Below are 11,955 nucleotides of genomic sequence, written 5' to 3'. Positions count from 1 at the left end.
TTCCCTGATGCTGGGAGGGATTGGGGGCAGGAGGAGAAGGGGACGACAGAGGATGAGATGGCTGGATGGCATCACTGACTCGATGGACGTGAGTGTCAGTGAACTCGGGAGTTGGTGATGGACAGGGAGGCCTGGCGTGCTGTGATTCATGGGGTCGAAAAGAGTTGGACACGACTGAGCAACTGAACTGAACTGAAGTGCTTAAATACTGTATGCTAGTTAAATAAATAGGATAATATGTGAAGAAATTGAATGAATGAATAAACAGACTTAGAAAGGTACAGCTGAAGTCTGCAATCATTTTGAAGCCTGTTCTGACTTTTTAAGAAAGTTTCTATAGGAAAAAAAGTTATAACAAAGATATCTGGTCTATATTTCTTAAAAGGGAAGATTGTTCTACTTTTTAAGGGAAATGTTGAAAAGCCCACTAAGGCAAGACAGAAAACTCTAGAGGTCACTGGAAGATAGAGACTGGATTTGGTCCACAGAAGTATTTTGTTTGATTAGCATGATGATGTGGAGGTTTTGGTTTTGTGGCTGGTTTACTTTTAGACTGAACCAGTTTTTTTTTTTTTTTTAAATCTGGATTCTCTTGGATAATGAGAAGCTCTGACCTCTGAGAGGATCCCCACATTGCCCCAACCTGCTGGAGCTAAGAGCTTTCTATTTCGCCAGGAGGAGGCCATCTCTAGTCCCCTGCAGTTCCTACCCCTCACACAAAGCCCGTACCTATACCCTGTGGCCAAGCATCTGAACTTTGGTTAACTGTGCTCGTAAACACAGTGGCTTCTCCCGAGTGTTATTAGGCAACACTGCTCATAATAAAATGGACCCCTGATTGGTAAACTGTGTCTGGACTGAGAAGAACAATGAAAAGTCTACAAATACCTGAAGAAAATGCCATGCTTTGGGCTTCCCAGAGTGCAGTGTAACTGCCATATCCAGTATTGGTTTCCTAGGGCTGCCGTAACAAAGGACCAAAAACTGAGAGACTTCAAACAGAAATGTATTCCCTCACAATTCTGGAGGCCGGAAGTCTAAGATCAAGTTGCTGGCAAGACTGGTTCCTTCAGGAGGCTCTGAGAATCCATTCCATTCCTCCCTCTTAGCTTCTGGTAGCTGCTGGCAATTCTTGGTGCTCCCCTGACTTGTCCACAGATGACTCCAATCTCTGCCTCCATTTTTACAAGACCCTCTCCTTTGTGTGTCTGTGCCTCAAATTTCCTTCTCTTTTCTCTTAAAAGGACACCAGTTATTGGGTTTAGGGCCCATCCTAAACCCGGGCTGACCTAATCTTAAGATCCTTAATTACGTCTGCAAAGGGCTTCCCTGGTGGCTCAGTGGTAAAGAATCCCCTGCTAATGCTTTGATCCCTGATCCGAGAAGATCCCACATGCCATGGAGCAACTAAGTCCATGTGCCACGGTTACTGAGCCTGTGCCCTGCAGCCCGTGCTCCGCAAGGAGAAGCCACCGCAGTGAGAAACCCATGCACCGCCGCTGGAGCATAGACCCCCACTCGCCACAGCTAAAGAAAAGCCTACACAGTAACGAAGACCCAGCACAGCCAAAGATGAGTAAAAAACAAAATTATATAAAAATATTACATCTGCAAAGATACTAAGCCCCTTCAGAGGTCACTGAGATTAGGACTTGAACATGTTTTTTGGAAGTCACTGTTCAACTCACCATGTATTGTTTTCAGGGGCACTAGAAACCAGGTCCATAGAGTATTTACAAGAGATTTTGGTTCATCTTAAGGTCCTATGTGGGCCATGGGACCTTAAGCCCCAATCCCATCAATGGAGATCTCATCTCCTGATGTCTGGACAGTCACTTGGGGACAGGAGAGCTGATGGAGGGATTTACGCTGCAAGGATGCCGGCTAAGGAGCACCTGTCACTGCCCTGACAGCAAACTCCGGTTCCTGTCCTACATTCCTCCTGCATAGACTGGTGTCCAGTGTAGACCAGGAATTTGTGTGTTTGAATGTTTAGTTAAAGCCAGGAAGACACTCTGGTGGGTGCTACACTCCCAACCCACTTCACATATTCACTTTATATGTCATCCTTGTATCTATGACCCCCAGTTTAAAGGACTGGCCAAATTTTCATTAATTTAGTGAATATTTATTGAATGCCAATTACATGTTAGGTAATTTTCTGCCCACCATGGATACAGCAGTGAAGAAGACAGACAAGGGAGCTTACATTCAAATGGAAGATAAGAAAGAAGGGAGGAAGAGAAGTAGGGAGGGAGGGAGAAAATAGTCAGTGGTCAGAATTTGGTTAATATTATATTTTGAATTTAATATTATATTTTGAATTTGGAATTTATATGATTTCATATGGGCTGGATGAGAAGTATGGAAGAAGCAGAGGCATCAAGGATGACTATATAGTTCTGACATGAACATACATCTGGAAGGATGAAGTTGCCATTTAATGAGATGGGGAAGCCTATAGGAGGAGAAGTTTGGGGGGGTATGAGGAAGACGGAGAGTTGAGATTTGGACATGTCTATTTGACATACAAGTTGAGAGTTTGAGTAGATGGATATTTGAGTCTGGAGTTCAGGGGAGAGGTCCAGGTGAACATAAATATAGGAGGATTCAGGGGGATACATGGTGTTTAAAGCCACAAGACTAAATGAGATGACCAAGATTCTGAGTGGATCAGGAGAGGAGAATTGGTCAGAAAACTGAAGCTCAGGCTCTCTAACCTTAATGGATCAGGGAGATGAGGAGGAGCCAGCAAAGGACACGAAAAGGAGTAGGCAGTGAGGAGAGAAGAGCCAAGAGAGTCAGGGATCCTGGAAGCCCAAGTGAAGAAGTGTCCCAAGGAGGAATAGTGGGTCAGTTGCGCCAAATGTTGCTTTTTGGTCAAGCAAGATGAGGACTGAGAATTGATGATGGCTGGAATTAGCAATGTGGAGGCAATTGGTTATGTTAAGAGCAATTTTGGTGCAGCAGTAGAGAGGAAGCCTGATTGGAGTGGGGTCAAGAGACAATAGGAGGAGAGGAACTGGAGACTGCAGGTATTGACAAGTATTTCTAAAAGTTCTGTGATAAGGCAAGCAGGGATTTTAGGCAGTAGCTGAAAGGGGAGTAAGGGGTCAAGAGTATGGTTGTTTTTTAAGATAAAAGACATTATAACACATTGGAAATGATCCAATGGGGTGGGAACTTGATGCACAAGGAAAAAGGGAGACCTGCTGGAGTGAAGAGGTGCAGGCAGTAACACTCCAATAAGCTCAAGGCCTTTACAGTAGAGATGCAATTCCAATACACCATCATGCCCATTCTCCCCCAAGGCTGACTTAATCGGTGCTTCCAAACCAGCTATAAACAGCAGGATCACTGAGAAGAAAGGTGGGCACTTCTCCTTTAGATGCTACTATTACTATCCCTGAGTTCCCAGGTGGTGCAGTGGTGAAGAACCTGCCTGCCAATGCAGGGGACACAAGAGACTGTGTCGAGGGTTCGATCCCAGGCTTGGGAAGATCCCCTGGAGTAGTAAATGGCAACCTGCTCCAGTATTCTTGCCTGGAAAATCCCACAGACAGAGGAGCCTGGCAGGCTACAGTCCATGGGGTCTCAAAGAGTCGAACATGACTGCACACACACACCCAACAATGCATTACTATCTCCACAAATGAGTGGCTGTAAAAGTGCATTGTTACAATTAACAATGGTACTGAGAACCATCATTCAACAGCTATTTATTGGCCTACTTTGTGCCAGTTCTAGGCGTTATTCTAGACACTGGGGACACAACAGTGAAATACTCATGTCTGAAACATTTTTATTAGTTACATCACAAAGAGATCTGTATGCACTTATTTTTAACAAAAAAGAAAAATGTGTTTGGGGTTGTCTTGAATATTTATGCTTTGTAAAAAGCCCCGTTTCTTTATGAGTGATAGGCTTTATTATCTATGGTGTTCCAAAGGCTGGTTTTGGAATAGGTATCTGAGGCACTTTCTCCACTCTCTGCCAGGTTTTACCCCAAGAGCCTTTCCAAATATATTTAAGTGGTCTTGGAATTTGGTCACTTTTAGGTACGTTAATAGATATCGCACTTGCCTTTTAAGAACCACTCAATTTCGTCTTGTTAGTCTTTTAAATGTGACTTAAATGAAGTTATAGTCTCTCACAAAACCAACCTGAGATCATTACACTATTGAATTTCTCTTCCCTCAGTTTATATAGTCAAAAGAGTTCTACACATGACAAACTAGGGAGTATAGGGTTGCTGAGACTTTTCACTACGTTTATATACCTGAATTTTCTACCTGTTTCTAAAAAACACTTTCCACCTTGCTGAACCTTTTAGAAGGTCAACAGCTACTTTGAGAGCATTTATTTGTTTCAGTCTTTTCTGTGGCCTTTTCAAGTTTTGTTCCTCTGATTTCCTGGCAGTATACTTATTTCATGGGAAACATTCCTTTCAGAGAAGCACAAAGCTCTTCTAAAGGTCTCTTTGAAACTTCCTCATTCATGTTTGCTAGATTTCCTACAAGTTTAAAATTTTATTTCAGCTTTAAATATCCTATAGTCTGTTATCCTTTATTTTAGAACACGTATATTTTCCAAAAGACATACACAGACATTTATTTTGTAACTTTTGTATTACCCTTGCTTTCTTCAGAGCTTACTTCTTACAAGTATTTCAAAGGACATATACCAGTTCTCATACAGTTTTAAATATTGTTTGCTCTCTGCATTTGTGAAGCATTTCTCTAATCTCTTGGGCTTCCCTTGTGACTCAGCTGGTAAAGAATCTGCCTGCAATGTGGGAGACCTGGGTTAGCTCCCTGGGTTGGGAAGATCCCCTGGAGAAGGGAAAGGCTACCCACTCCAGTATTCTGGCCTGGAGAATTCCATGGACTGTATAGGGGTCGCAAAGAGTCGGACATGACTGAGTGACTTTCCCTTTTCTCATCTCTAAACATGTGTGCATCACAGAACTCAATTACATCATGTTCACTATTAGAGATCTGAAACAACATAGCCTAAAAATTTGCTCCTTGAAGCAATTACACACAGTACAAAAGGCTTTTATAACACGGATGGTCTATAACACGTGTGTCCCCTGTCCCCCCCACCCCCATCTATAAGGTCAACTCTTTACTCCTACTCATTCTACTGCGGGATGTGAGGAAGTGCAGGTGGGCCAAAACTTGCAAGAATTCATGAGGTCTGTGTATGTGCCTATACGTATGAGAAAGTTTACATTCATGTCAATTAAATGTGTCATCTACATAGAGAACGGACTTGTGGCTGCCAAGGGGCAGAGGGTGGGGAGGGATGGATTGGGAGTTTGGGATTAGCAAATGCAAACTATTACATATAGAATGGATAGACAATAAGGTCCTACTGTATAGCACAGGATATATTCAACATCCTGTGATAAACCATGGAAAAGAATGTGAAAAATAATGTATATATGTATTACTGAATCATTTTGCTGTAGAGTAGAAATTAACACAACATTTTAAGTCAACTATACTTCAATAGAATACATTTTAAAAATAAAAAATAAATGTGTCATTTGATTAAAGTGTTTTGCATGCCTGGAATCCAAATAGTAAACAGGATGGGTAATGTTGATAGGACAAACATTCCAAAACTAATACAAATACAGCAGTTATGCTTAAATGAAGGCAGCAGATGAAAATTTCCAAAATATCCATGTTCATATTTTTGCTGCAAAGTGAATGTAAACAGACTTTTAAAAGCCCAAAGTTTAGACAAACTATAAATTCTTTTAGGAAAACTGTGATGGACTCCATCATGAAGAATTTCAAAGTGTTTTTTAGATGAAGCTTTTTGCTTCTCTAAAAAGGGTATTTTACAGAGAATAAGCATATTGCCTTAAGAGTAGAGAAATGAAACTTGAAAATAAAACCACTGAAAACATGTATAGTACTTCTACAGGCAACTTACTTAGCTGCTCCATGCCTCAGTTTACGCTTCTCTATATCTGTGAATTAATGCCCTGAGTGGGTGCACAGGGGCACTCAATAAACGATAGGCCATCTCCTTTTTAGAAGTCAAGAAACAAGTATTATCACCTGTTTCCATTACCTTAAATTATGAGAAGATCTTGTAGCCCCTCGGTAAAGTTTCTTAGTATTAGGTGCTGCTCAGAGGACTGGGTTGGAAGAGATGAAGAGTGTTTCTACTGCTTTGAGCAAACAGAAGATTTTGACAGCTCCAGCCAAACTTGAGGGCTCCACCAGGAAGGAAATAGTGCTTCTGCCAACAGTGACTTTGGAACTCGAGTATGTTTTTCTCATTTTAGTTTACTGGCAAAATAACTTGAGACTTACGCAACGAACGACTCAGCCGTCCAGTGGTATTCACACCGGGGTGGATGCCAATCTCACACCAGGGAAGTCTCCATAGCTGGACACTGGCAGCAGCTTCCTCTACCTCCCAGAGTGGGAACATGCCACTATCCAGCCACACTGGCCAAGGCTGCTGCCCAAGTTTTAATCGGAAACAAAAATCTTTTCTTTAGGAATGAGGTCGGTGCTTTTTTGATCTCTTGTTTGTTTGGGGAAAGTTAAATACTGGTGGAGAAAAGGCAGCCTGCTCAGAGGCAAGGCTAGTGGTTTCAGCTGGTGGGCATCTGTTTCCCAGTCCTTTCCTCTCCTCTCGTTTCTTCTCTATGATATAACCCCAGTCCACTACTCCTGCCTTTTTCTAAATGCTTTCTCTGCCAAGGCCTTGACTTCACTTTTTGGAAAGTGGTTACAAATAAATGGCGCTTGCAGCACTAGCTAGAGGTTCCTCCAGCTCAACAACAGCTGAAAGAAAAGAAAGCTGTCAGCACATGCACAAAGATAAAAAGATCTGCCACTGAGGAGAGAGGAAGTAGGCGGGGAAACAGTGAAGGTGGTCAAAAGGTACAGCCCTCCAGTTCTAAAGGGATGTAATGTAGCAGAACAGTGGTGACAAGTAATAATAATATATTGTAGATCTGAACAATGCTACAGAGACTATATTCTTTAGCAATGTTCTAAATGCTAAGTGAGATGAGATCTAGTTCTCATCCCATCTCAAAGGGGAAAAAATTGTAACTACGTGAGGTGATGGATGTTAATTAGTAATAGGTATCTCCATCTATAATCATGTTACACACCTGAAACGAATATGTCAATTATAGCTCAAAACAAAAACAACCATCCCCTGAGTCCCCCCTCCGTGCCAGGCTCATCCGAGAGAACGCAGGCCGGGCAGCAAACCCCAAAGAAGTCCCAAGCATAAGCATCTCTCTCACTCAGCCAGGCGGCCACGGAACCCCTGCGGGCATCTCTGGCCCCATGATCCGGGCCAGTGCCCAACAGGAAGCCCGCAGGGGAACTTTCGCCAGTCTGCAGCCGCAAAAACAAGTCGGGCTCAAGACTGTCCAGTAACCTGGAGATGCAGCGAAACACCGTTTTGAATCCTGGCAGCTTCTTGGGCTCGACTGAGTTTAACGCTCTAGGAGTGAAACCAGAGTTGATGCTTCCTTCACTCACTCGTGAGGCCACCCGCTGACGGGCCTCCCCTTCGCTCAGGGCTTTAGAGAAAATTAGAGATGAGACAAGAGGCCAATTCTCCCCACTCCATTCGCCCCCGCCCCACCACCGTTGCCTTCCTCTCCTAACCCGCAGTCTCAAAACAAGTTCAACGACAGGCCTAGACTAAAGAGATCTCCGCGCCCCTGATTGCGCAGGGTTGGTGCCATAGGCGGTGCTTTTCGGGGGGCTCGGGGGCTGCCTGGCTGCACCGCGCTCCTGCATCTCCCCCCTGCTCCCAAGCTTGGTGGAGTCTAGTGTAGCGTCCCAGCCACTCGCAGTAAAGTTAACCTAGCCGGGTCGGTTGACCCAGCTACGCGTCTTCCAGCGAACCCGAGTCTCGCGCGCCCCGCCCCACCGCCGCGACTCCCGCGCTCGCCCAAGTCCGCCCGGCCCGCGGCCCCCGGGAGCCGGACCAGCCACCTCCCTCTGCGCTGCCGACTCGGCTCCCTGGCCCCCGCTACTCCTTCACCCCTTCCCTCGCCCAGCCTCACTCGGTTGGAACTGGGTCGGGAACCTCGGCCCCTCCTCCCCCGCCGCCTCCCAGGAGGTGCCAGTACCGATGCCCAGGATGAAGACGAAGCCGGTAACCACGAGCACCGGGTGCCAGTTAAACTCGAGCGCGGTCCCGTCCCAGCCGAGCCCCTCTCGGTGGTGGAGGACCCAGATGAGGGTGAAGATCACAGACAGGAAGCCGACGAGCAGCGCCGACACCAGCAGCGCCAAGAAGCCCCTGTAGCCCTCCATGGCCATCAACGCCCCATACTCCGCGCGGTGGCGGCGAAGGAACTCGGCGAGGCGGCGGCCCCTGGGTACTGGCCTGCGGCGGGACGCGGCGTAGACTTAGGAGCTGTCTCCGCCCCGGGGAGGGGCTTTGTCGCGGGCCTGCCTGGGATGCGGGGCCTCGGGGCGGGGGCAGCTGGCCCTTAGCTCAGAAACTAGCCCCACCCTGGGGATCTCGTGGTCGGTGTTTGCGCTTGCCGAGAGCTCGAGTAACCGATCTGGTTAGTTGTTGAGAGCAAGAGTCCAGAAGTTTCCACACCCACCACTTTAACTTTTCCCGTGTCTCTTCCTTCTCTGAGAGGAGGCTGAGTAAGGCAGTGGTGTGCACAATCGGTTAACAGAAGAGAAGGGTCCGTCGGGTGGCTTTGTGTGTGTGATTTTGACTTACGAAGCCTCCTAAGCTGCAGACCTAGAGGACTGGCTGTCTTTGATGCCAAGGAGGAACCTGTGAGACAGTGTGTACCTGGTCTCATCTAGCAAGAAAACTACTGGCAGTGAGCACCTAACAGAGAAAGCAGACACCTCTTGGACCCTCGACTTCCCCATATGTGATAAAAATGCATCTTAAAAGTGCCACCTGTTCAAACGTATTTGGACGAAAGCCTCATCTTGGTGGCCTGAGCTTACTCACTCCCTGCCCTCTTTCCAACACTCAGTTCACCCTTCTCCACTGGACAAGAAAAGCGACAGAATTATCATTCCTGTTGAAGAAGGCAAGGCTGTGGCTGCAAGGTCTCCCAGAATGCATTTGGGAACCTTAACTTCTAGCTCCTCCTGTGGCTCATCTCCAAAGAATTAATTGTTTACCATATTGTCTTGTTGCCATTGTGAAAGCCCTTAGAATGTGTAGGAGGTGTATGGGCGTGATTTTCGATGGAAAAGACAGGTTTTAGGCAAGGAAGTAGGAGTGTCACGCACTGGTAGTGGTCCAAGATTAAGGTCTAAGAGTTAGAGGCTACAGACTTCACTGCTGTCACTAGTTTTCCATTGATGGTAAAAAGAAAGGAAGAAAAAGAGAGTAAACAAATGGGAAAAAAAGGACCCCTAACCACAGTATGGGGCTTCACCCGTGGCTCAGTGGTAAGAATCTGCCAGCCAATGCAGGAGACGCAGGTTCGATCCCTGGGTGTGGAACATCCCCTGGAGAAGGACGTGGCAACCCATTCCAATATTCTTGCCTGGAAAACCCCATGGACAGAGGAGCCTGGTGGGCTGTAGTCCATGGAGTCATGAAAGAGTCAGATGTGACTTAACAACACCCACAGTGTAAGGCTCTCTATGGTCTGGCCCTGTTGTCCATGGCTTCTCTCCCAGTTCCTGACCACTTCCTACGCATGTCTCTGCCTCTAAAATTGCCCAACACCATTTCCACCAAGAAACCCTACCTGTGTCTGCTTACACCCCTATCTTATACATGGACAGAGGAGTCTGGAGGGCTACATTCCATAGCATCGCAAAGAGTTGGACTAAAGTGACTTAGCATGCATGCACACAACCACCTCCCCATCCATTGCTTCTCTGCATCACTCACCAAGGTGTGATATACCGATCTATTCCTGTGGCTGTCTCCAATCCCCAGACAGCCCCCTTGAGAGTACTCACTGTCTAATTTATCATTTTATCCTTCATTGACATAAAGTGGGAGAAGGAAATGGCAACCCACTCCAGTATTCTTGCCTGGAGAATCCCATGGACAGAGGAGCCTGGTGGGCTATAGTCCTTGGGGTCACAAAGAGTCAGACATGACTGAGTGACGAACACACTCTTGACATATAGTAGCTACACAGTAAATGTTGGGAGAAGAATGGGACTGACTGTGTCAGTCAGGGTGCTGGCAGGAAGAAAACGGCTCATTCCAGTTGGGCAATTTAATAATGAACAGGGCTATTTACAAAGTTGTGGGCAGGGTGTGGGAAACCACAAGGGGTTTGCAGTGCCCAGACCTGAATGGGAGAGGGTTACTGAAATACAGAGAGAGAAAGAGAGAGACAAAGACAGAAAAGATACACACACACACACACACACACACATGAGAATAGTGTAAAAAGGGCAGCCATACTGGGGCCATGGTCTTGAGTTGAGGGATGCAGCCAGCCTGCAGGGACCCCACAGGGAGGAAGAATGAGAAGGAAGAATGGAATATTCCAGCCTTATTTTCTTCCCCTCCAGTCTCCGGCCTGGTCCCAAAGGACAGAAGCTAATCTGAAACCCAGAAGAAAGATGATGTAGCACATATAGGTCAGTCTTCAGGACACAGCAGAGTGGAGAAAGGTGAGAGTAGATGCATAGGAATAAAGAGAAATCATTGCCGCATCTTCTGGTTTTATTTTTTCGGACATTTGGGTTCCTGAGTGCTACAAAGATTCCCTGTTTAATTTTATACTGTTTCTCTTCCTCTTCGACCTTTAACTAGTACTTCTTTAACAACAATATCACTGTGTCCCTATTCTTCTCCCTAAAAGTATCTAGTTCTTGTCCCCAGGTAACTTCTTCACACCCTTAGCCCAGCACCTTCACTCCACTCTTGATTTGATTTTACTCTGCAGCAGCAGCAAAGAAGAATTCCAGATTCCATTTAACAAAACACCTTAGGAGAATGAAAACATGGCCAAATAAGATGGATGATGTTGAATCACGTTGAAGTTACCAGCTAAACTGAGAAAACTTTCAACTTTTAAGTTGTCCTTTAAAGACCTAACTTTGATAAAACTTGTCACTTTGATTGCTGTGGCTTGGTATGAACAACTTTTAAAACCAGAGTTGTGGTCTAAGTTTCCCCCGGGGGTGAGTAACAGTTTGTCACCAAAGTACTTACTCAAATACTTTGTGAAGTACTTTATAAAGTTATTTTGTGTGCACAGACACGTGGTGTCCAACTCTTTGCAACCCCGTGGACTGTAGCCCGCCAGGCTCTTCTGTCCATGAGATTTTCCTTGCAAGAATACTGGAGTGAGGTGCCATTTCCTCCTCCAGGGGATCTTCCCAGGCATCAAACCCACACCTCTTACATCTCCTGCAGACAGATTCTTCTTTTTTCTATCTTTAAAAAAAAAATTATTTATTTATTTCAATTGGAGGATAATTACTTTACAATATTGTGATGGTTTTTGCCATACCTTGACATGAATCAGCCATGGGTACACATGTGTCCCCCCTATCCTGAACACCCCACCTCCTTCCCTACCCCATCCCTCTGGGTTGTCTCAGGGCACCGGCTTTGAGTGCCCTGCTTCATGCATTGAACTTGCACTGGTCATCTGTCTTACATATGGTAATATACATGTTTCAATGCTATTCTCTCAAGTCATCCCACCCTCACCTTCTCCCACAGAGTCCAAAATCTGTTCTTTACATCTGTGTCTCTTTTGCTGCCTTGCATATAGGATCATTGTTACCATCTTTCTAAATTCCATATATATGAATTAATATATGTTGTGTATATATTATTATACACATATTAATATACAGAATGGGAAAGACTAGAGATCTCAAGAAACTTAGAGATACCAAGGGAACATTTCATGCAAAGATGGGCTCAATAAAGGACTGAAATTGTATGGACCTAACAGAAGCAGAAGATATTAAGAAGAGATGGCAAGAATACACA

General features: G+C 45.4%; 1 protein-coding gene and 1 long non-coding RNA gene across 2 annotated transcripts in view; one reads left to right on the top strand and one right to left on the bottom strand.

The window, feature by feature from the left end:
- LOC104991374 (cytochrome b reductase 1) overlaps positions 1-8,425 on the bottom strand; it is a 34,697-nt gene extending 26,272 nt beyond the window's left edge. Inside the window, exon 1 of the mRNA XM_010843811.1 lies at positions 8,126-8,425. Coding sequence (XP_010842113.1) covers positions 8,126-8,318 — 193 coding nt within the window. The 5' untranslated portion in view covers positions 8,319-8,425. The remainder of the gene's footprint in view (positions 1-8,125) is intronic.
- The window catches only part of LOC104991375, a 9,977-nt gene continuing 6,192 nt past the window's right edge, over positions 8,171-11,955 (top strand). Inside the window, exons 1-2 of the long non-coding RNA XR_825606.1 lie at positions 8,171-8,377; positions 10,518-10,586. This is a non-coding gene — a long non-coding RNA (uncharacterized LOC104991375). The remainder of the gene's footprint in view (positions 8,378-10,517; positions 10,587-11,955) is intronic.

This window comes from Bison bison, unplaced genomic scaffold (genome assembly GCF_000754665.1).
Source record: "Bison bison bison isolate TAMUID 2011002044 unplaced genomic scaffold, Bison_UMD1.0 scf7180017864190, whole genome shotgun sequence".
Taxonomy (NCBI): domain Eukaryota; kingdom Metazoa; phylum Chordata; class Mammalia; order Artiodactyla; family Bovidae; genus Bison; species Bison bison.
The sequence above is the reverse complement of the archived record's forward strand: the minus strand, read 5'-3'. Positions and strand labels throughout refer to the sequence as shown.